This window comes from Cervus canadensis, chromosome 18 (genome assembly GCF_019320065.1).
Source record: "Cervus canadensis isolate Bull #8, Minnesota chromosome 18, ASM1932006v1, whole genome shotgun sequence".
NCBI classification, from domain to species: domain Eukaryota; kingdom Metazoa; phylum Chordata; class Mammalia; order Artiodactyla; family Cervidae; genus Cervus; species Cervus canadensis.
The window spans coordinates 37,523,705-37,549,255 of NC_057403.1; the positions used below are offsets into that span (position 1 = coordinate 37,523,705).

General features: G+C 45.3%; 1 protein-coding gene across 1 annotated transcript; it reads left to right on the plus strand.

The window, feature by feature from the left end:
- The first annotated feature begins 66 nt into the window (after positions 1 to 66).
- Positions 67 to 25,519, plus strand: KCTD19 (potassium channel tetramerization domain containing 19). The gene is made up of 16 exons (XM_043437167.1): positions 67 to 120; positions 2,223 to 2,519; positions 12,392 to 12,542; positions 13,521 to 13,712; positions 14,940 to 15,071; positions 16,920 to 17,130; positions 18,293 to 18,453; positions 19,765 to 19,868; positions 20,361 to 20,503; positions 20,699 to 20,782; positions 21,047 to 21,161; positions 21,545 to 22,172; positions 23,497 to 23,688; positions 23,861 to 24,015; positions 24,360 to 24,461; positions 25,365 to 25,519. Exons 1-16 carry the CDS (start codon positions 67 to 69, stop codon positions 25,476 to 25,478), a joined length of 2,835 nt encoding a protein of 944 aa, XP_043293102.1. The 3' UTR covers positions 25,479 to 25,519.
- The last annotated feature ends 32 nt before the right edge of the window (positions 25,520 to 25,551 follow it).

Sequence of the window (25,551 nt, forward strand, 5' to 3'; positions counted from 1 at the left end):
CCGCACTCCCGAGGTCCGTTATTGTCGTGGTCACGTGCCTATCCACCCGCTTCTGGAGCCTGGACCATGGTATGGAGCCCGCCCTGGCGGGGGCGCCAAAAGCACCAAAACAGCGAATGGGTGCGATGTGGTCGAGGATTAGGGCTGTAGGGCTAGGGACCTGACTCTGGGACACAGGGCGGATATAGCCCCAGCTTTGAAGGGTCTGGGGGCTAGTTCTGAGGAGTCAGAAGAATGTGCCTGCTTTGACGGTTGAAGTGTTCTAACTCTGAGGATGGGGTGTGGGACTCCAGGTTTGAAAGGTGAGGCTGTGCCTCGGACGGGGTAAAAGTCTTCAATCTCAGTTCTTGGGGAACGTTGACTCTGAGGCAAGGCGGTGGCCTGGTGGGTGAACGTAATGGCGGGTGGGGGGATCTGAAAGATTGGGTTGGAGGGCAGCTCTCTGAGGCATGATGGGAAGCTCCAGATACGAAACCCTGGCTCTGAGGAGTTGAGGTCCTGTCTGTAGATCATGAGGTAGTTCTAGTTCTAGAAATTGATTTGGAAGCGGGATCAACTGATTGATCTTCTTTAGGGGTGAGGGATCAGTGTGGGGAAGAGAGAGACACTCTTTGGGACGGAGTAGTGATGACTACGGGCTACTCTGTTTCCTGCAGTCAATCTGACAAGAAGCCTTTTGTCTTTGAAGAACTACAAGCCCCTGTAGGGCCAGCTCATCACCTTTAAAGAGAATAGAAAGCAAAATCGTGTTTGTGTGCATATTTATGCTTTCTGGTCTAGGTGGGATCCTTTCTCTCAGCTTGTCATATTCAGCCTTAGCCATGTTTAGAAAGGCCATGACTTAAAAGTTTAGATTAGCTTATTAGATTGGTTTTTCCACCTCTGCTTCTGAGAGTATTGTCACCATTTTACAATTTATAATCCTTCTCTTCATGTCCCCTTTAATTCTTCTAGCCTCAAACATGACATGTATAATTGTTCTTTATATCTGAACATTTACACCAGGCTTCTTATGAGAGAAAAGAACCTCACTCCCTTCTTCATTGCATGCATTTATTTTCTTTACCCAGATGTCAAAATTGGAGATGGCAGGTTTTTGTTGGAGAAATGGACTTTTCCTCCCTTGAGCAACCACCTTATTTTAACAATCTCCCCCACCTCCCAGTATTTTAATGCAGATTTTGAAACATTTAGAAAGTTTGAAAGAATTTTACAGTGAAACTATATAGCCACCACCTAGATTCTACAACGAACATTTCGCTGTAGTTGTTTAACCATTCATCCTCTATCCATTCATCTTATCTTTTGATAAATTTAAAAATAAATTAGAAATATTGGTACATTGCACCCCAATCATTTCAGCATGCATAATTTTTACCTAGAATTTGTTAACCTGAAACAATTAGGTTTTGTTTTTAACCAGTAAAACAGGTTCATTGGGGAACAGTAAAGAACTGCTTTAGGACATGCAATTATGGTGAACCACATGCAAGTCTGGTAAAGTGGAAGAGAGGAAACTTTTGTAGAGGAGAAGGGGAAGTTGGGAAGGGCTGTAATTAAAAAAAAAAAAAATACACTGGAGGAACCTGGGAGTTTGAAGTTTAGTGACTTTTCATTGGCTGAGTTGTGACAGTGTCTCATTGGTTGAGCTGTTCCAGGCAAGGAGAAAATCATTCTTCCTCTGTTGGCCAATAGTAGGGTATGAATTTTAACATCAGCTTGTCAGTTTTTGCAAAAGAAAAAAATCAGTTGGAATTTTCATAGGGATTGTGTTTCATAGGGATCAATTCCAAGAGTATTGCTACCATAACAATATTGTCTTCTGATCCATGAACATGGAAAGATTTTCCATTTATTTAGGTATTTTAAATTATCTTTCAATAATGTTTTTGGGGTTTTCAGAGTACAAGTATTATACTTCTTTTGTTAAATTTATTCCTAAATACTTTGTTCATTTTTATACTGTTGTGAGTGGAATTGTTTTCTTAATTTCATTTTTGTATTGTTCATTGCTAGCATATAAAAATACAGTTGATTTTTTATATTGATCTGCACCCTTCAACCTTCTTGGACTTATTTCTAGTAATTTCCTAGTGAATTCCTCAGGATTTTCTATTGCAAGATCACATCATCTACAAATAGAGATAATTTTACTTCTTCCTTTCCAATATGGGTGCTTTTTATTTCATTTTATTGCATAGATCTCTTCATTTTCCCTTTAGGAGGAGCCTGGTATGCCTCATGAGTCAGCAGAGGATTTGTTTCATTTCAATGTTGGGGGCTGGCATTTCTCGGTTCCCAGAAGCAAACTCGCTCAGTTCCCAGACTCCCTGCTATGGAAAGAGGCTTCAGCACTGACCTCTTCAGAAAACCAGAGGTTGTTCATCGACAGAGATGGTTCCACATTCAGACATGTGCACTATTACCTCTACACCTCCAAACTCTCCTTCTCCAGTTGTGCAGAGCTGAACTTGCTCTATGAGCAAGCACTGGGTTTGCAGCTGATGCCTTTGCTGCAGGTAAGATACGCTTATCTTCCAAGAGTGGTGCTCAATAATATAGGCTTTACATCACTAAAAATTTGTGTCCTTTTATATATTGGTTGCTGAGATGATCCTCTAATGAGAAAGTATGATGAGAGAGTTAAAGTAATAAATAGTACACTGGAAATGCATGTTCTAAATAAAGGATTTCATTCTAACTCTGCCTTGTCTATACCAGCAGTTACCACAGACCCCCGGATAGAACTTTCCATCCCCCGAGAGGGTATTCTTAACTCTTGGAAATCCTAATTTAAGCTTCTACTTATTTTTGTTGTTGAATTTTGAAAGGTAAACACTAGAAATTATAGGATTTGCTACATGCACTGTGTCTGAGATTTAAAATCTGAAAGATGTGTCAGACAACATTACTTCTCATTGTGCCTGTTAGGTACACAGTGTTCACTTACAGCAAAGCAAAAAGTCCTGCAAACTGCAGAATCTTTCCTTTGTCTCACTTCTCTGTTTTCCAAGACTATTCTTTTCTTGGTGTAAGAGCTTTAAATACCTTTACTTTGAAACCATTATAGTATCACCAGAGAACATTACCTTCTTTCCTAATTTTTCTCCCAACTACAGAAATCATTTCTATGGTTAATCTTAAGTAGTTTATTTTTAGTTTTTGAACAATGACTTTTTTTAACCTGGAAGAGCTAAATATTATAACTGGGAAGGACCATTGATCTTGCTCCATATTAACCGCACTGTCTGGACAGGGTGTTGTTTACTCTGTCTTCAGAAGCACTGGCTCAACAAGCCACAGTGCAGCTCGGTGTGCTACCAACTATGCCTCCCCAACACCTCAAAGAGGAGAACTGATGTAGTCCCTGCATATCTGGGTCATATAGAATCGGGGACATTTCACAATGCATGTTTTATGGACACTTTACTAAATCAGTATTTAATATTTAAAAGGTATTATATATTTGGAAATCAACATCCACATACTCCAGTGCAAATTGTTGTATATTCTTTTTTTTTTAAGTCACCCACCTGAAATAAAAATTTTTTCAACTATCCCAGGAACTGAGCACTAGAATTGCTTACAAGTGCTTCAAATTCACTTAAAGGACCTGGAATGTCAAGATAGCTGTTGACTTTTTTTTTTTTTTTTGTCTTTTTTTTGACTTTTTTTTTTTTTTTTTTTGGCTGCACCATATGACTTCTTCCCCAACCAGGGATCAAACCCAGGCTCTTAGCAGTGGAAATGGAGAGTCCTTATACTGAACTGTCAGGGAATTCCCAAGCACCATTTAATGGGAGAAAGGAGGGAGTCAGTTGTTCATTGCAGAAAATCAAAGAGATCTATGCAACTTTTTGAAGAACTATTTTAAAGGGCACAAGGCTATTATACAATTTATCAAGCCCTTTAATTCCTTTGATGTCCTTATTCCCCAAATTGAGACAAAATATATTTGGGAAGCAATTTCTAAATGGGAGGTGGTAACTCAGCAGCCAATGAATTGGTCCAATTCCAAAGTTGCAAGTTGTGTGAGCAGTAGCAGTATTTGAAGAATCATATGAAAAAAAAAAAAAAGAATCATATGGATCTGCCTCTCAAAACAGACCATAAAACAAGTGCTTATGTTTCAGAAATGGTGCTCTCAAAGAAATAAACATTTAGGCCAACCCAGCTTAAGTGGTATTTATTCACTGAAGTAGAGTATAAATACAGCTGGAGAAAAAGACAGCAATCTCAAGCAAATCAACAGCCTCACACATTTCCATCATTTTCCTCACTGTTAAGCCCTGTCCACGTACTCAGGTTCTTGCCTAAATGTACAGTTTGCTTGGAGAAAACAGAGTCTGCCAATTCTTAGTCTAAAGACCCTTCTCAGACAGCCGACTTTAATGCATTTAGGCAGTATTTACTGAAAACTTTCTAGGTATCAGACATTATTCCTATGGGATTATAGGATGATCCAATAAAAATATAATGTTAACCACATTTTGTGTTACATATTTGTGCCATATGTGTAACTTAATTTTTCTAGTAGCCACATTAAAAAAAATAGCAAGTGAAATTAACAATATATTTTATTTAACCCAATATTTTTAAATGTTATCATTTTGATATATAATCGATATTTTCTTTTTTATAAAGTATTTATTTTTAATTCATTTATTTTTGGCTGTTCTGTGTCTTCATTGCTGCACACGGGCTTTCTCTAGTTGCAGTGAATGGGGGTTACTCTATCTGTGGTGCATGGTCTTCTCATTGTGGTGACTTCTCTTGTTGTGGAGCATGGGCTCTATGGAGCACAGGCTCTAGGACACTCAGGCTTCAGAAGTTGTGGGGCATGGGCTTAGTTACTCTGCCCATGTGGAATCATCCCAGACCAGAGGTCGAACCTGTATCCCCTGCATTGGCAGGCAGGTTCTTAATCACTGGACCACCAGGGAATTCCATGTAATCAGTATTTTAAAATTAATATATTTTACTTTCTTTTCATGTACCAAGTCTTCAAAATCTGATGTGTATTTTACACTTACAGCACATCTCAGATTCAGGCTATCACATTTCAAGTACTCAATAGCCACATATTGGACAACACTATTCTAAATTGTTCTAACCTGTTAGTGCTGCTCACCGTAGAGTCCTTCAGATTTAGACCCTAACAATAAAAATGGGACTTTGCCTCCCACTAACTAAAGTTCCCATGATCTCAATATGTGGCATATCCTACTCAGGATTATCTATAACATAGTAAGTTTTGTTGAAAAACCATACAGGAACCAACTAGTAGAATGAGATGGGAAGCCTCTAGAGGACAGGTGGTTGAGCTCACAGTCCTGCTCTGTCTCTACCCTTCCCTCATTCCCTCACATCCCTACCCTTTATCTCTCCCATTCCTCCTTGCCATCTACCTGCCCATCCTACCTCCTTCTGGCCTATAGCTTTGCCTTCAAAGGGCACACTCAATACCTATTATTGTTGATTCTAAGTGTAGCATTAACATGTATAGAGCACCAATCACAGGCCAAGTACTGGAGATACAGAATGAACTATATAGTCATATAAGGTCAGATAGAGGTGTGTGCTATGAAGAATAGAGCAGTGTTTCCTGTGTATTAGTGAAAGAGGAGGACATTTCTGTATTCTAGAACTTCTTGGGGCTTCAGAATGTGTTTATAGGATTTTCTCTTAAAAAAAATTTTTTTTTGATTCACTTGTTCTTTGTTTATTTCTTGGCCACATTGCATGGCATGTGGAATCTTAGTTCGCCAACCAGGGATTGAACCCATGCTCCCTGTATTGAAAGGGCAGAGTCTTAACCCCTGGACTACCAAGGAAGTCTCTGATTTTCTTTTTTTCATGTGTAGCTTTTATTTATTCTATCTAGTGGTATTCTATCCACTACCTTTATAGTACTGGAATATGTTGAAAGAATAAAGCATTTATATCTAATCTGCTTTTTAATATACAGTTGTGTAGTATGTCATAAGGAGATAGCAAGTGACTGAGGTCAGCTACTCCTTTAGAAAGAGTGGTCAGGGCTGGATTTATTGAAGGCAATATTTGAACAGAAGACTGAATGCAAAAGGGATAAAATATGGAGATGTCTAGGAAAAATCTTTGAGGTATAAGAACAACAAACACAAATGCCCTGAGGTTAGAATGGCTTGGAAGAGGCAAACTCAGCGGCCAATGTCAGGTGCAGTGAGAAGCAGGGAGATGCCAGGATTTCCCTGGTGGTCCAGTGGTTAAGACTCCACGCTTCCACTGCAGGGGACGAAGATTCAACCCCTTGTCAGGGAACAAAGATCCCACATGCCACACAGTGTGGTGGTGGGGAGTAAAGAGATGTCAAAAGTAGATGAGGTCAGAGGATGTTACAGATCAGATCTTGCCGAGTTGTATAGGCGACTATACAGGATCTATTTAGGTAGCTTTTGGAGATGTTTAAAGAAAGAAATAAAATTATAAAATTTAAAATTTTAAAAGATCATTATACCTTGGGTTAAACATGGTTGTCAGGTACAATGTCAGAAAGATGAGAAACAAAAGAATTAAATGAATTTTGAATTTCATCAAAATTCTAAAATTTTGTGCTTCAAAGGGCACCATTGAGAAAGTGAAAAGACAACACACAGAATGGAATGAAATATTTGCAAATCACATATCTGATAAGGGACATGTATCCAAAATATATAAAGAACTCTTACAACTAAACAACAAAAAGACAATCAAATTTAAAATGAGCAAAGGGGATTTCCCTGCTGGTCCAGTGAAAGTCCATTGGAGGGTTGTGAGTCCACCCTCCAATGCAGGGGACACGGATTTGATCCCTGGTCCAGGATGATCCCACATGCCACAGAGCAAGTGGGCCCATCTGCCACAACTACTGAGCCCAAGTTCTAGAGCCCATGAATGACAATAATGAGCCCACATGTTGCAACTACTGAAGCCTGAGTGCCTAGAGCCTGTACTCTGCCAGCAAGCATAACCACCACAATGAGAAGCCTGCACACTGCTCACCACAACTAAAGAGTAGCCCCTGCTCACCACAACTAAAAAAAGTCTGCACTCAGCTACAAAGATCCAGGGCAGCCAAAATAAATAAATTTAAAAAGTATTTGAATAGACATTTCTCCAGAGAAGATATACAAATGGGCAATAAGCACATGAAAAGGTGCTCAATATCACTAGCCATCAAGGAAATGCAAATCAAAATCACGATTAAGTTACCACTTCATACCCACTAGGATGCCTCTCATCAAAAAGACAATAACAGGTGTTGGCAAAGATAGGGTGAAATTAGAACCCTCATACACTGCTGATAGGAATGTAAATTTGTACAACCTCTTTGGCAAGCAGTCTGGCAGTTCCTCAAAAAGTTAAACATGGTGTTACCATATGACCCAGCAGTTCCACTCCTAGGTATATATCCAAATTAAAACCTACAGAATGTCCACACGGACACTTGTAGACAAATGTTCATAGCAGACTTATTCATAAAAGCCAAAAAGTGAAAACAACCTGTATGTTCATCAGCTGATGAATAGACAAACAAAATGGTATATTTATACAATGAAATATTATTTGTCAATAAAAGGAATGAAGTACTGATACATGTAACAATGAAAATGAACTTTGAAATGTTATGCAAAGTTAAAGAATCAGATTCAAAAGACCATATATTGTATGATTCCATTTATATAAAATGTGCAGAAACAGGCAAAGTTACAGAGACATAAAGTAGATCAGTAGTTGCCTAAGGCCAAGGTACAGGGTAAGAAGGATAGAGTGAGCAAAAATGGGCAATGGACTCTTAAATGACCATAGGGTTTCTTTTTATGATATTAAAATAGATTGTGATGATGGCTGCACAATTCTGTGAATATGCTAAAAATTACTGAATTGTATAATTTAGGTGAGTAAATTTTTTCATCTATATATATAATATGAAATTTATTCACATTACACTCCTGCATTGGCAGGCAGATTCTTTATGACTACCACCACCTGGGAAGCCCATATAATATGAAATTTATTCACATTAGAAATAATATGAAACATTTCAATACAGCTATAAAAAATCATTAACTTCCGGACTAACATTAGGAGTCAGCAAACTACATCATAGACCAAATTCAGCCCATTACCATTTTTGTACAACTTATGAACTAAGAATTGCTTTTAAATTTTTAGATGGTTGAAAAAAATCAAAAGAAAAATATTTGTGACACATAAAAATTATATGAAAGTGAAATTTCAGGGTTCTGAGGTGCAGGCTCAGAGGGAAAAATCAGGAGTTTGGATTTGAATGTATTGAGAGGCAAGAAAATGGTGCTCATTAAAAATCTGGATGGTGATGGGGGCAGGCAGCCAGATGTATAGATCTGGAATTCAAGGAAGCAGTCAGGTCTAGAGACATAAATTTGGAGTCCTCAAGGTTGGTATGTAAATCCTCAAGCCTGGATGGTTAGGAATGTTGTATCTTGTTCACAGGGGGAGCATAAACTAGTCATTACAAGTCTGTACATTAATGCCACAGTGCTTCCTAGAATTTTCTCTGTAATTCAGGAAGTCCCCTTTGTGTAAATGTAAGCTGCTCCAAACCTCACACATACTATCAGCTTGGTTGGGAGTCACAGCTGCTACTGCAGAGTGTGAAATTTTTCTTCAGGATAAGTCACAAGGCTTCAAGCTTCATGGCAGACTGTTGATTCCCTTTTTCTTGCCTGCCTGAAGTCCACCAAGTACTTAGTATGTTGACAGTACATGCTAATTGTATTTCTTTTTTCTTGCCTTCTGAGGACTTGTAAGTTTGGAAACTTAGATTGTTCCACCTGTGAATGTTCTGCTGCTGCTGCTAAGTCGCTTCAGTCGTGTCTGACTCTGTGTGACCCCATAGATGGCAGCCCACCAGGCTCCCCCGTCCCTGGGATTCTCAAGGCAAGAACACTGGAGTGGGTTGCCATTTCCTTCTCCAACGCATGAAAGTGAAAAGTGAAAGTGAAGTCACTCAGTCGTGTCCGACTCTTAGCGACCCCATGGACTGCAGCCTACAAGGCTCCTCCATCCATGGGATTTGCCAGGCAAGAGTACTGGAGTGGGTTGCCATTGCCTTCTCTAGAGTGTTCTGCTACCGGCAAGCAAACCAAATAGGCCTGCAACCCTTGTGCTCAAGGGAGCTAGAGTTTTTATGTTGATCACACAAATGATGCTTTTAAGAAAAAAGACCACTGACAAGTCACACATTTCCAATTTTTTATGATATGAGACAGATTACCACTGTGATCTTGTAAAGGAAGATTTCATAAACAGCAGATACTTACCCCAACAGTGTAGCTCATCTGTGGATGTGGGTAAATGGACAGCTCAAGTATAAATGCTTCAACATGGCATCAGGGCTCCTCACAGGACAGCCCATATGCTTGTCCTGGCTCATGTCCCAACACATAGATAAATCTACATGCATGCCTGCACACATGCTCACACTCAAACACACACATACACACACGCCCACCTCTTAATGTCCAGTCATGTCACTAAGCACCCTAAATGCTTCCTCTCAACACCTTTTCACTTGCTGTTCCCTCTTTCTAGAACACTTCAAGAATTAGCCTAAATGAGGCCCACAGGAAGACTAGCCTGACATTTCCAGGTAATTTTGCCTCTGCTCTCAGATCAGTGCTAATTCCGTTGGGATCATATATTCATATGTCTTCCTTCCTCACTAGCTTGTGTTCTTTTCATGTTTACATTCCCAGCATCACAGTACTGGGCCTATAGCAGGTGTTTAATAAATATGTGCTGACAGACACTGAATGCTGTATCCAAGATGATGTGTGAAGGCTGAATCTACTTCAGGGTGGGGAGCTGGAGCCAGCAGTGGAGGGATGCTGATAGGTGTGTCTTATTTGGCTTGTTTGGCTGATAGCATCTATTCTGTGTATCCTTTTGTTCAACCAATCTTGCTCCTCTGAGCTCCCAAGTGGTGCTGGCCCTTCTTGTCTTTACAAAGCAGTTGGAGATTTGCAAGCTCCCCCCAGGCTCTCTTCCCATCACATTCCTTCCAACAGCCCACATCAGAGCATAAGGCTTCTCTGAGCACTGCTGCTGTTTTGGAAAAGCTCGGTTAAGTCCCAGGGCTCTGCCAGCAGGGCATTTGGAAGCCATCTTTTGGCAACTGTGCATACACACACTCACCCCCATGCCATCAGTCTTATGTTACTTCTGATTGACATATGTTTTCACTATAATCTGAGCCAAAAGCAACATTAATTATCCTTGTGCCAGCAGTTAGCCATTTGAATTAGGGTCTGTATTTCCCTAAAGAAATCCTCCCTCTAATAATTTATGGGTCATAACATATGAAGAGGAAAAGTACTAGGAGTAGTATTCAGGCAGAAAAAAGGGGAATTAAAGTCCATGGAAGACCAGCCACACACACTGGCAACTTTAGTCAGCAAAGCCAAGGGGCAACAGAAAGCATAAGCTCTCTGAAGTGCTCTTCACTCATTCATTCATTCCACAAAAATACATTTAGATCCCACAAACACTACTGTGGTTGCTGTAAATGCAGTGGAGAACAAAACAGACAGGGTCCTTATGGTCTTGAAGGTTATATATATTCAGGGAGACTGGCAGACAGTAAATAAACAAGTAGGTGTTACTGAGAATAATAAAGCAGAGTAAAGGGGTTAGGGGTTCCATGGATTCTTAGAGCAGACAAATGGCTTCCCATGAGTGGAAGGCCTTATATTTCTAGAAATCAGAGCAAGGATTGGCTGAGAGAGTTTAGGAAAAAACCTAGTTGATGCTCCTGGGTCTAATGCATGCAGCATGTTCTTGACTGGCAAGAATTGCAATCCTCGTAGATTTACTTGTTTGGGTTTTTTTCCCTGTTTTAGATTTGTCAAACACTTCTTGGAGGAAATGATACTGCTCACACTTTACATTAGTGGAAGTAGCAGGAAATGGAGCCGGGTCTCAGCTACAGCAGACAACCATTTCTCAAATGAATGAATGACAGACTCTCTTCTGCTATTTCACATATGCACTTTTCTCTTCCATTGTTCATTGCCTCCAGGAAAGCACTCCCCGTGACCCCACCATTATCCAGTCCTTCCACAAATCCACCAGCCACTCAAAGTGGGGAAGATTCCCCACTGTGGTCCCCTCCTTTTGCAGGTCTTAAGCAGTTATGGGGGTGCAGTTTACAGCCATGGCCACCAGAGGGCTCTTCTCAAAGCTCAGGATTCCTTGGGCAGCTTTTGGAGAGCACCTGTGTAGTAAGCTGTTCTTTGGAAAGAGTGAAAAAGTTGGCTTAAAGCTTAAAAAAACTAAGATCATGGTATCTGGTCCCATCACCTCATGGGAAATAGATGGGGAGACAGTAGAAACAGTGTCAGACTTCATTTTTTGGGGCTCCAACATCACTGCAGATGGTGACTGCAGTCATGAAATTAAAAGACGCTTACTCCTTGGAAGGAAAGTTATGACCGACCTAGATAGTATATTAAAAAGCAGAGACATTACTTTGCCAACAAAGGTCCGTCTAGTCAAGGCTACGGTTTTTCCAGTGGTCATGTATGGATGTGAGAGTTGGACTATAAAGAAAGCTGAGCACTGAAGAATTGATGCTTTTGAACTGTGGTATTGGAGAAGACTCTTGAGAGTCCCTTGGACTGCAAGGAGATCCAACCAGTCCATCCTAAAGGAGATTAGTCCTGGGTGTTCATTGGAAGGACTGATGCTGAAGCTGAAACTCCAGTACTTTGGCCACCTCATGCGAAGAGTTGACTCATTGGAAAAGACCCTGATGCTGGGAGGGATTGGGGGCAGGAGGAGAAGGGGACGACAGAGGATGAGATGGCTGGATGGCATCACCGACTGGATGGGCATGAGTTTGAGTAAACTTCGGGAGCTGGTGATGGACAGGGAGGCCTGGCGTGCTGCAATTCATGGGGTCACAAAGAGTCGGACACGACTGAGCGACTGAACTGAACTGTGTAGTAAGCAGGTTCTTTAATTAGCTTCACACTGGATCTGAGGTGTTCTGTTCATTATGAGGCTCTTAGAGAATAAAACTGGTCATGTGGTGCCTTTAGAGGACTACTTTTTAATGATTAACTATAAATTACTCTTAAAGTTGTATAAGATAAATTTTTATCACTCAAAATTATAAAGCAGAAAAAACTGCTTCAAAATCATAAAGGAAATATTCATCAATATTTTGAGTAACAGCATATCATCTTATAGACTTAAATTTTTACTTAAATTGAGTGAGTGACTCAATTTGTTTCAAAACACTATACCAAATCCTAGTATTTTACCCCAGAATTGGTAGATATTTACTTGGTTTAAAATTTTCAAAGCAATAACCTTCTTTATCTAACAGACTCTAGATAATCTGAAGGAAGGGAAACACCATCTACGTGTGAGGCCTGCAGACATACCTGTTGCCGAGAGAGCATCTCTGAACTACTGGCGAACATGGAAGTGTATCAGCAAACCCTCAGAATTTCCTATAAAAAGCCCAGCCTTCACAGGTATCACCACAGGCTGACCTTTTCTGAAGCCCAGATTGGCTTCCTTTCTCCTCACTCTAACAGAAGTGGAGAGTGCCCTGATTTCTGAACTAGTTATAAATGATTTCTCTGCCTTCCTGTCATCTCCTTTGATTTTGTACCTGCCACATGCCCTCTCCATGGCTGCTTACCCACTGGAACTAAGCATCCTTCTCCATGTTCATTCCTCTGCATACTGGTTTCACCTGGGCAAGGCTAGGCTGCTCTCCACCCTGTCCTAGTGGTCAGGGAACTCTATCATCAAGTCACCTCTAACCACCACACAAGGAATGTCTCCAAATGATCACTGCTTGGTGGGTGCCTTGTAGTATAGACTGACCTATTTGAGACACAAGAATAGACATTCATGATTATTGATGGGTTTAGAGCTTTGGGGAGAGTTAAAAGGATTTATTTTATCTATGGGTCATTTATTTTATCTATAGTTGGTTTGATCAATTAGAAAGAAATAAATGGGTAACCAGTATGAATTGTTCAAAATTATTTTTCCATTTTATTACTTAAAAAACTAAACTTCTCACCATAGCCCACCCCAGGCCCTTTCTTACTATCCTAACTTCATTTTGGCCATTTCCCTCCCCCATGCCTTCCTAAGCTCTGGTTATCTTGGCTCCCTTTCATTCCGTGAATCCTGCAAATAATGTCTCCCCAGCTGGAAACCAGTATGAATATAATGATAAGTATATGAGCCAAAATTTCACATGTCCCACTGCCCTTCACTGTAGAATAGATAGATTTCTCTTGCCCTGTTCCCCACCACACCCTTGCCAAACCTAGGGTTACACTGAAAGGAGTGAGGAGGAGGAGGCATCTGGCAGGGACCATCTCTGGGATGATATCTCCAGCTTCCTCTGGGCCCCCTGGGTCAGTGAGTGCCCCCACCTCTGAGAGCCCTGACCTCTGGAAGCTGGTGATGCCCTTCTGCACATTTTCCGCCAGGCCTACATGATAAGGCACCTCTGGGACTCATGGATACACCACTGTTAGACACAGAAGAGGAAGTGCACTACTGCTTCCTGCCCCTAGACCTAGTGGCCAAGCACCCAAGCCTGGTGACTGAAGACAACCTACTGTGGCTGGCTGAGACCATGGCCCTGATCGAGTGCGAGTGCAGCGAGTTCCGCTTCATTGGTGATTGCTTTATCACGGGGGAGGGGAGGTGCGCCGGGGTGGGCGGAGAGGGCCCATCCACCCCTCCTGACCCCACACCCCTTGGAGGCCCAGCTTGGGGCTTAGGGCCTCAAGACCTTCCCTGAGCAGAGCTGGTGGAAGCATGACAGAGCCTTCCTGGAGGCAGATGGATTCCCAACATTAGGCTGCCACTAGCCTCGGGGTTATTTTATTCCCTATTCATTTTGGAAGGGCCTGGGTTGTAAAGGGGCACTGGAAACCACCTGTAGTGGTATCAGGGGCCACAAGAGTTGATGTGAAGGGCAAGACCCTGAGCAGAACTCCAAACTACTCTTATTTCTCTGCTTTTATGTATCCATCTAGGCTCCAGACCTCAGTTTCTCTTGCCATAAAATGAGGAAATAGAGTTGTTTCAAAGGATAGTCCCTTCCTGCTCTCATTTGCACTAAACTCAGGATAAAAGGGAAGAAGAGGGGATGGTGAAAGTTTCCCCAAAATCATTGCAGAATTGTCTGCTTGAGTTAGTGGCCTAAAGAGGGATAAAATTTTCAACCCTGGACAGAAGAGAGCCTCCGTTCTGCACTGCCCAGGACAGGCTCTGGTGAGGTGTGAACTGAACTGACTCTAAGATGCTGCTGCTGCCTAGACGAACAGGGGAGGAAACAGCCAAATGGTACTGGGGCCCAAATGCCTAGAACCCCAGCCTTTCCTATTCATAGTCACCTGGGAAGTTGTCTATAATATGCTTCTGAATCTCAAAGTTGATTCACACAGGACAGTAGCGTTGGCTCCATCTCTGCCTCCCACACTGCAGTCCAGGCAGGGACAAACTGCAAGTGCCACCTGCCAGCCCAGGCTCGCCCAGGCCCTTCCTCTCTAAGCGACAAGACAACTCCCTCTTTTGGAATGACCTGCTCTCGGGTCAGGACTCATAGGGTAAGTCTCAGGGCCAATGTGCTCACCAGGAGAGCCTGCCTGGCTTGGGAGCCTGAGGCCAGGCCATGGGAAGTCACACCCACGGACTCAAACACAGGAAAATAAAGTAATTTGGGATTTTTCACCTTGAAAACCATAGACTGAAAGCTAATCTAACCAGGTATGTTCAGAAATTGTTTCAGAACAAGGAGAGCCTAGGATAAGCTGCAGCATCAAAAACCTGCCAAAACCTGGACCTACAATTAGATCAGAAATAACCTCAACCCATTTTGTTTCCTTTTGCTTTTCAAGTGAATTTTCTCCGCTCACAGAAGATTCTGCTACCAGATAATTTCTCCAACATAGATGTGCTTGAAGCAGAAGTAGAAATTCTGGAAATCCCTGAGCTCAGTGAAGCTGTGAGGTTGTACCGAATGAACATGGGTATGTCCCCAGGGGAAATGTGCCCTCCCCTTGACATCCTCGGGCAGTCTGGGCTTTGAACAGAAAAGCCAAAAACAAACATCTTCCCTCCCACCAGCTACTTTGGTTGGTGGTGACAGAAGCGGGTATTCTGATTGACTTAGAATCTGAGAAGAGAAATTTCAGCCTGAAACCTGGCATGCCCTCTGTCTTGTTCAGTCTTCCCACTGAAATGTAGGTAGATCAGCCCAGCCTGGCTGGGGAGGGAGGCTGGGCCTGAGGGCAGGTTTCCCAAAGTCAGGGGAGGTCTGCCCTCCTTTTGGACAAATCAAACAATTGGGAACTTGTAACTAACCCCCACCTGCCACTCCCATCCTTCTTCTTCCGGGCACAGTTGGAGGGCACGGGAAATTCTTGGGCAAATTCCCCATACTACTTCAGTTATCCCACCCACCCCCAAATTCCCTTGTCCTTCCTACTTCGAACCCCTGGCTGCTGTGCCTGTTTCTGCCTGCTTCTGCCACTTTCTGACCCTGGTCCAGTTCAGGCCTTCAGGCTCCCAGTCCAATCTCATGCTAATTTGTTCCTCATATTTTTTTTCCCCCTCACATTTTTTTTAATTAGCCTTTCACCATCTCATTTCCAAACCCTGCATGTCTATGGAAGCTACTGTATATATTGCAGGAGTCAACTACCTTTGCATGGCCTCAGCAGGCATTCTGAGAATGCATAGAACACTTACATATGTGAAGTTTGGCCTGCATGTTGCCAGATATTTATTCTGTGGGAATCAGATCTTCCCTGCTTTGAGGCCCAGTTCTTCCAGACTTCTCCTCAGGCAACTGGAGTCCTATCCTATTTGGGGGTAGTAGCATCCTGCAGCAGGTCTCAGGAGCCTCTTAGGATCTTCCAACCCACTTGAGAGGGTGTGAGTTCAAACCTCTCCCCCAGGGCTTCTGTTCCTCAGAGAACAGAGGTCAGAGAGCTAAGGAGAGTGGGGCCTGATGCTCAGGAGTTATGTGAAGCTGGAAGAGAGGCATGCTGCTGGACGGGCTCTGTAAGCCATCAGCAGCCCCCAAACACAAAGCCTGTTTTTTTGCCTTTCATAAAGCACCATAAGTAAGGGAAACAGCCCTGGTAGTCTTGAAAATAGAGTCACCCTCACACCCCAGCTCTGGTCCACCTAGCTTTGCTGTTTGGGGCAAGGTACTTAGTAACTGACTATGCTCTCAGGACATAGTTTCCTGATCTGTGATAGGAGGAGAATACCACCCCTCCTGCAGGGTTGGAGACAACCCACAAAAATCACCTGGCAGCTTGCCGCTGGCCCACAGGTGCCACTGGGACCGTCTCGTGTAGACTGAGCATTATGGCCACTGCAGGAGAACAGTGAGCCAGGAACACGAACACCCAACCTAAAAGTAACACTAGACAGTGTGTCTTGGGAAAATTCTGCCCAGGCGTGGTAGGGACTGTGAGTCTTGGGACCCTATAATGATATCAGGTTCTCTGCTATGGTTGTCGTTCTTTACCCATGGATAAATACAGCAGAGCTTAGAACTAAGGGAAATTCCTGCTGAGACTGGGCCAGATGGCTGTTGTTCTGAAATTCAAGTGTTAGTGATACAGCAAATTAATCCTTCTCCCACACCCACCTCAACTCCCAACAGATAGTTTTGACCTCAAGCAGGCTGAATATAAAAACTATACTAATGTTCAGCAGATTCAGATGTGGCTGTGCAAGGAAATAAGCTCCCACTAAGCCTCTTCAGTACTGATTCAAGACAGCAGTTGGAAGCAAGACCCAAAGCTTCCAATACAGTTTTGACCATGAGCACCCTAGGAGTCACCTCTTTCTCTCCGGCACAGGTGGCTGTTCCCGGACCTCCTGTCCTCCTCCAAGCCCTGGGAAGGGGGGCCGTTCAGCAGGCCTAGAGTCCGTGAGGCCACTGTACATGATGGCCCTGGGTCTGCTTGTCAAGTACCCAGACTCCGCACTGGGACAGCTCCGCATCGAGAGCACACTGGATGGGAGTAGGCTGTACATCACCGGGAATGGGGTTCTCTTCCAGCACGTTAAGTAAGGCCCTCCTCAGAGAATGCTTCATCCCACTCAGGCTGCGCTTTACCTTTCTCTAGGAACCACCCTGGGGCCCTGTCCATGAGTCAGGAAATACAGGACAAACCCATCATTTTAGCCACTCCCACTATCTGCATCAGTACCACCAAATCTGGGCCTCAGAGGAGAGGGCTGGTGCCAAGGTGTAAGGTTCCTAAGGTTCAAAGGTCTCAAACTGTTTAATATTTTCATCCTCTGCAATCCATCACTGGTTCTAGCCTTGTGCTAGGTCCAAAGTGGCCAGGCCACAGCCACAACACTCAGGGTGCTGGATATTTCCCCTGCCATATTCCTCCTGCTACAAAAGTCCTCCCCAAGGACACATAGAAAGTCCAGAACCAGGGGTGAGCACCCTGCCCCCCCCAAGAGCAAGGCAAAATAGGCTTCTTGAAGGAAGTGATACCTGGCCTATGCCCTGGGGAATGAGCTGAGATTGTTCCTACTAGTGCTGGGCATGGATTCTAATCCTGTTTTATAGAAGGGTAAACAGGTTCTGAATAGAATTCTCTTTGGCTCACAAAATACACTGGTACCAAAACTAAAGATAGAAGTGGCTTTTCCTGAGCACCTGTGGAGAGGGTCAGCAAACCTCAAACACTGTCTTACCCCAAGGGTGGGGCCTTTGTGACCCACCCCCATCCATCTCTCCCAGAGATGTCCCACCCCTGAGGTCACAGGGCACAGAGGGCAAAGACAAGTGCCTTTAGAGATGGTGGGGTTGATATTCAGGTCCCTGGCTTCTTTCCTGGGCATAGAAGGTATCAGTTATCTCCCAAACCATGACAGGCTGCCACAAGGTGGCTGAGATATCTTGGGGTGGAAATAGAGTGGCTAGGCCCTGGCCTGGATTCTGGAATCCAAGACAGGGCCTGGAGGCTTGCAACTAGTTGATTTAGAGGGCTTTGCTGAAACAGGTCAATCTCAGCCCCAAAAGGATGAGTCTATGTGTCCAAATTTACACACTATGAGACATCAACAGAAACCAGTTAAGGAAATGACATTAGTGGCCACAGGTCTGAGTCAGTGTTTAGGGCAAGACATTCTAGATATGCAAAGTTGACAGGCTGGACTCCCCTGGGGTGTAGTGCTGAAGCACTCTGTGACAGGTCTTTTCTCTTGGCAGGAACTGGCTGGGGACTTGCCGTCTGCCCCTGACTGAGACCATTTCTGAGGTGTACGAGCTCTGTGCCTTCCTGGACAAGAGGGACATCACCTATGAGCCAATGAAAGTGGCTCTCAAGACTCATCTGGAGCCAAGGACTCTGGCATCCATGGATGTGCTCAGTAAATAAAGAAGCTTCTCAGTTTGGATGCAGCATCAGAGGAGGGTATAGGGGATAGGACAGGAAAGATAAAGCTGGCCAGAGCCAGAAACTATAGATGGAACAGGAAAGGAAAGCCAGACTAACATTTGTGGCTTTTGCCTAAAAGGAAACTTTCATGTTAGGTGACCCCCACCCCACACCAAACCCACAAGTAGCCTCAAGCAGTACAGGCTGAGCGGCGCAGACGGGCCCAGTGGGGGCTGCATGGGTCCCCAAGGGCAGGCCCACTCTGGCCCTGGGAGCTGACACTGTGCCCCTTGGGTCTTCACAGCCATCCAGAGAAGAATGGTCCCTGGGTTCATTTAACAGAGGACACGGAGGCTCAGGGAGGGAACCTGCTCATATGATGAGACTGTGGTCAAGCTGGGATTTAAGTCTGAGTCTAAAGCCAATGTTGTTTCACCAGCTGCCTATAACTGTTTACTAACAAAAAGTTTTATATCAATTTATGGTACATTACTATCATTCAGAAACAATATTTATTGGAGCACCTACCATAAACCAGGACATCAGATAACACTAGGAGTATAGAAGAGAGCAAAACAGACCCAGTCTCTTATTTTCATAGGGTTCATAGTCTAATGATATACCTCTTGGTTATATCATCTGTTTATATACCCTTCATTCATGACAAAGTTCACTAGAAACTGATTCTCAAAAAAAAAAAAGAAAGAAACTGATTCTAAAATACCAGAACAAAGCCTAAATCTAGTCATCCCCAGGAAAAGGGTCATGAATTCACCTTCCCAGAATAAAGCCTATTCGCAAGGCTTGGTCTCTGTAATGATTTGATGAGAGGTTAGGTCTGTGATATCTGCCAAACCATAAGCTCAAATATACAGAGGGACTCCTAGCTCCAGTCTGAGTGGCCATGTGGGAAATTACACACCCAGGACATACCGGTCAGAAACTGAAGGGCTTAGCAATGTAGGTAGAAAGGAACATTAGTCAAGCTTTCTTGGGAGAGGTGGGCCAGGGGTAGTACAGCAGTGCCCTTGGGGTTGGTGGCCCTCCCCCAACTCAGAATCACCAGCTGGCCCTCCAAGCTACTGTTCTAAACCCATCTCACCACCCAGGAAACTCTATGGTAAGCCACAGGAAAGGCCTGAGGAGCAGAGAGGGCTGGTGTTACGGATTTCTGCTTCTCAGAGTAGGCAACAGAATATGACTGATGAAGATACTGAGTCTTAACATGTGATACCTTATTGACCAAATGCCCTACCTAATGTCCTTCTGGCCATGTGACATGTTCTCTCATTGGTTTCCTTAGATGAGGAGTGGATGGCAGAAATCACTGTGTATTCCTCCCAACAGATCATCAAAGTTTATGTTGGAAGCCACTGGTATGCAACCACCCTGCAGACCCTGCTGAAGGTACTGCTGGTCTGAGGCTGCCCTCCTCTCCTTGCGGCTTCAGTGGCTGAGATGCTTTGGAACCTTTCACTGATCTTCACTCAGCCTCCAGCACCGGCTTAGATCAAGGATTTTTCCCCCTACTCCTAGGTCCAGAGTGCCCTTACTGTATGAGCAGCAGGCTGGGAAAGGCTTCAGGAGTCTGGGTAGGGAGGGGCCTGGACCAAGGCAGGATGTAGGGTGAGGTCCCCAACGGCTCAAGAGTGGTTGAGGAGCCAGCAATACTCTGAGCAGAGATGATGTGCTTCTCCCTGGATGCTCTGCTCCTCCTTGTGTCTCCTTGTGGCCAACAAGACAGGGAGATAGAAATCCCAAAGCCTCTGCTCTGGAATGGGTGGAAACGAAGACTAACCTACTCCTTAATGAGGACATGGCCCTTTAACTAACAGACTAACAGACTAACTAACTAACTAACTAACAGACTAACAGAGTCTGATGTCCAACCCTTTGCAGTATCCAGAACTGTTGTCCAACCCTCAGAGAGTGTACTGGATAACATACGGACAGACCCTGCTGATCCACGGGGATGGCCAAATGTTTCGACACATTCTCAACTTCCTGAGGCTTGGGAAACTATTTTTACCATCTGAATTTAAGTGAGTGCAGGAAGGAAATCATATGATGAAACTCCTATCCCTCTGCAAGGAGGAAATTTGAGTTTGCAGCCTTGATGGAGGAGATTATGTTATTTCCAACATGTGAACTGCTGTTCAGAGCAGCTGCTCTGTAGGCCAACAACCCCATCCACATTCCCATCCCAGATGCCCAGTGTGACTTCTTATCATTCACAGGGAATGGCCCCTCCTTTGCCAGGAGGTGGAGGAATACCACATCCCATCTCTCTCAGAAGCACTTGTCCAGTGTGAGGCATACAAGTAAGGAATCCACTCCCTTGACACCATGATCTAAAGTTTGAACCTTTATATGCCTCTTGGGAATCCTGTCCTAAGTCCCACCTCCCAGTAGGACCTGTTCTCCTTAGGGTTAAGGGGGTGGGGCAGGCCTAGGACTGGGCAGGGACCTAAGTGAAACTCTTTAAGGCCCCTCCTTCCTGAGTGAACTCTCGGCCAAAGGGCACACCTGGTCAATGGACTAGTGGAAGCTTCTGCTCATTAACCAAACCCTCTTGGAATCTGCAGGTCATGGATCCAGGAGAAAGAATCTGAAAGTGAAGAAGCTTTTCCCATCAGACGGCTGCACGTGGTAACAGAAGGGCCAGGGTCACTGGGGGAGTTCAGCAGAGACACCAAAGAAGTAAGTTCCAGCCTCCTCTGGTTTGGTGGTGTCCTGAAAGGGCACCAGCACAGGGCTCAGGGGGCAGATCCTACTACTGGGGAGCATGGCAAAATGAGAGACAGGCCTACACGGCTCTGGCACAGTGACTGGTCCCTGAACACAAGTAAGTGCTGGCCACATGAGGCCTGGCATGCTGATATGCCCCTTTGGTGTGTGAGAGGTCCCTGGGCTGGTTACCAACCCCACTCCAACTGAGCAGATCTCAAATGTTAGACCCATGTGGGGGACGAAATTATTCTGGGTAAGCAAGTGAAGTCTTAAGAAACCCAGCTTATCAGATCTTGGGTAAGGCTTCAGTGTGGGAGTACCACATGCACAGAGCTGCTGTGCCCTCTCCCCAGACCACGGCTTGCATGCCGATGGAGTTCCAAGACTGCAGTGACCGAACTCTGTGGAACAAGGCCAAGGGGACCCTGGCCAGGTCCAGCCAGATACAGGAGGCTGAACAGTACTCCCGGACAATCCAGGTGTCCTTATGCCGAGGTGCCAAGAGGGCAGGTAATCCCAGCACATACTCACACTGTCCTGGCCTATGTGCCAACCCTAGACACTGGGGGGGCCACCCTGAGAGTCCTCCCAAGAAGAAGTGTACCACTGTCAACCTCACACAGAAATCTGAAACCAAAGACCCTCCTGTCACCCCCATGCAAAAACTTATCTCCCTGGTAAGGGAGTGGGACATGGTCAACTGCAAACAGTGGGAATTCCAGCCACTGCCAGCCCCCTGGAGCAGCTCCTTGGAGGAAGCCACCCTGCAGCACTCCTCAGGAAGTGAGGCTGTTTCCCAGCCCAGCACCTCAGCTTCCTGGAAAGGCCATTCCACAGCCTCAGAGAAGGACCCAGGCCCACAGGCAGGGGCTGGAGCTGGAACCAAAGACAAGGGGCCAGAGCCAAACTTTAATCCATACTTCCCCATGAAAAGAGCTGTCACCCTGAAGGACTGGGGCAAGCAGAGGTCAAAGGAGAGAGGTAAGTCCTGTCCCATCCTTGATCTAAGTCCCATTTACAACAGAGAAGGCAAACCTTGGTCAAGACCACAGAGTGAGTTAGTGATTAAAGGAGACTAGAACCGCGCGTTCACTACTGCCAAGCAAAAGACCCAGAAATGACAGGCATGCTGGCATGGCCTGGGGGCTTGAGAAGCCACATGAGGCATATGAAAGGAAGGACCTATAAAGCAATAGGAGCACAAAGAAGGGTTTGGGGCTGAGGAGTCAGCGGAGGAAAGGAGAAGTCTTGGGTGCTTGTAGAAACCTAAGTCACGGGTCTAGCAGCTGGAGACCAGTCTTCATAAAGTGATAAAAGATAAGGCTGAAGACATTAGGAATCAGGACAGGTCTTGTGGGTCAAGTTCAGGCCCTGGTACTTTGTTCCGATCCTAAGTGGAGCACCAGCCACTGAAGCATTCTATATAAGGGAGCAAGCACAATCAGGTATGCATTTAGAAAGTTTGTTCCAGGGGCAAAGGAAATGCAGTAGCAGGAGGTAAATGTTAGAAGTGCCAAGACCATCCTAGGTGAAACAGGTGAGGCAGTTGGAGGAAACAGGAAAGGATTGGGCCAAGGAGGGGACAGGTTTCTGATTTGGTGACTGCAAGGGGGTGGACAGTCACTGAGGTAGGAAGGAGAGGAGTAGGGCTTGGGGAAGAGGACACAGTGTGTATGAGGCACTGACGGGCGTCCAAGGGGAGAAGTCCAGGAGACAGGAGGGTATATGGGGACGAGGCTGAACAGAGAGGAATGTGTGTGGTGAAGTGAGGAGCAGTCCAGGGAAGTGGGCTGAAAACTGCTATTACGGACTGTTTCCTCTGCTCTCTCAAAGCCCTTCCTATTGTATTCTGTCATTTTCTCTTTCAATGGCTTGTGTCATGCTTGGAGGGGTCTTCCTGGGCCCTGCCTGTGGGCCCCCAGTTGGTCTATCAAGCATGTTCTTCAGAGTAGACATGCATCAGCAACCCCCCTACCCCCGCCACCACAAAAGCTCATCTCATAATTTTACAAAGATTTCCAGTCCCCCGCTGGGTTGTGATCAGCTCTATTTACTACTAGCCTAGTTCAACAGATGATTTGGAAAGTTCCTTGGAGTTCTGAAATTGAGGATGTGTGTTGCAGTGATTCCAGGGCGATGAAGAGAGGAGAGTTAGAACATGGCCCTGCCAGCCCAGGCTCCCACTTCTGAGAAGCTGGAGGAGAGAGCTGGTGACTGACTGCACTGGTCTGTTGCCAGAGGTCTCCTCCCTGCTTGGGCTCTGATGGAGCTTAAGGAGAGACCTCACCCCATGTTGTTTTCACAGAAAGTCCTGCCCCTGAGTTGTCCCTGCCTGAGGCCAGTGAGGGGGACAACACAGGGGTCATCCTCAAGGTGACCCACCCCCCCGTGGTGGGCAGTGATGGCTCATGCATGTTCTTTGAGGACAGCATCATCTATACCACGCACATGGACCACCTCAGGCGCGCGCCGCCCCCAGCCAGCCCCCAGCCCCGAGGTGAGGCTCTGGAGCCGGGCCTGGCCCTGCCCATGGGCAGATGCCTGAGTCCCCAGCCAGGTACTTCAGGGATAGGGTCTCCCTGGAAGCCCTGCACTTCTCCCCCTAACCAAGGCTGGCTCTGAGGCCCTCGCCATGGCAGATGTGGCCACACCCCCTCTCTCCTCCACAGAGGTGACTTTCCTGAGTTTCTCTCTGTCCTGGGAAGAGATGTTTTACGCACAGAAATGTCACTGCTTCCTGACTGACATCATTCTGGATTCCATCCGGCAAAATGACCCCAAAGCCATCACAGCCAAGGTGGTCTCCCTGGTCAACCAGCTGTGGGTACGTGTGATTGGCCCCAGGCCCTGTTCCTTCTCCACTGTCCCCTTACCTCCACAACAATAGTGCAAGACAAGAGGGAGCAGCCAAAATGGGATTGGGGGAGCAGCTAGGGGAAGAAGTGAGGGGCAGAAGGGTGGCAAGAAGGGTAGGGACAGGAGACAGGACAGCAGCACCTGGGCCGAGCCATGGCCAAGAGGCAGTTTGAAGTGACGGTACCCCTTGACCTCTGCGGCTTCTGCAGGTCCAGAGAAGCCCCTGCTCTGCGTCCCACTCTAAGGGACTGGGAGCAAATGTGTGTCAGGCTGTGGCCTCCAGCCCTGCCTGACTGTGGGCTCTTCTGGCAGACCCTGCACATAAGCCCCAAGCAGTTTGTGGTGGATTTGCTGGCCATCACTGGATTCAAGGATGACCGGCACACCCAGGAACGCCTGTACAGCTGGGTCGAGGTGAGGGCCACCTGCACCCCACGGGAAATGGCACCCCTCTGGATGCCTCAGATGGACACTGTCTTGCTGCATGAGGGCCAAGCCAGTGCTGCCCAGAAGGTGAAGATAGGGAACTAGAACTCTAGTCCCTGGTCCCAGGGAGGGAGGAACAATGGCTGAAATTAACCTGTCCAGAGTGGTCAAAAAGCAGTATTTGGGTCACTACTTTTTGTAGTCTTCTCCAATGTTTACCAAATTAGCCTTTATCACTAACAACCCTGACCAGGGATGCACATCATATGAGCTCGTTTTGGGGTGCTGAAATCAGAGAAACTATTGGCAGTCACATGCTTTCAGTGAGTTATAGATACCAACATCACCTACTCAAACATGATGTCAATACTTTTGTATTATACATTCCTTTTCTACTTAAACTGCTATAAAGCAGTTTTTACAAAGAAAATTCTTCAATAAGGGCAAAGGAATGACTCAGGTTTTTTGAGTCCTTAAAATAATTTTAGGATTCAAATTTTTATTTGAACATTGGAGGTGAAAAAGATTTGGCTAATTTTTCATTAATCTGCTATTTCTGTAATCAAGTACATTATTATAACACTTTACACCATAAACATAATAGTGCCAAGTTACTAGCCTCTGCCTAGTCTGTTGACTGGAAATGAAGTCAGCATCTACGACTAGAAAGTGGAAAACCAATGACAGAGAACATGCACTTTTGATTCTCTGTTCATTTCATTCTGTGCCCTGGCAGCCACTCTGAGCCCCAGGTCTGTGAGATGCCTTTAGGCAGAACTGAGGTCAACAGCACCAACTGGCTTTGCCCCGACCCTGCCCCCACCCAGATAGGAGGCCCTCACAAAGCTAGAGTAGCAGCCAGCTAGGAATAAGACCAGCCTTTCCTTCCAGCTCACGTTGCCTTTCGCCAGGAAATATGGCCGCTGTGTGGACCTGCTCATCCAGAGGGGCCTGTCAAGGTCTGTCTCTTACTCTGTCCTGAGCAAGTACTTACAAGATGGCTAAGGTGCCCAGCCATGCTTGGGGAGATATGCTGCCCCCACATCCCACCCATCCCATCGCCAAGATGCATTTTAAC

Coding starts and splice junctions, on each gene's coding strand:
- KCTD19 (XM_043437167.1), top strand. CDS start 67: ATGGTATGGAGCCCGCCCTGGCGGGGGCGCCAAAAGCACCAAAACAGC. Junction 21,162..21,544: donor TCAGCAGAGACACCAAAGAA/GTAAGTTCCAGC, acceptor CCCTCTCCCCAG/ACCACGGCTTGCATGCCGAT. Junction 22,173..23,496: donor GCAGAGGTCAAAGGAGAGAG/GTAAGTCCTGTC, acceptor TTGTTTTCACAG/AAAGTCCTGCCCCTGAGTTG.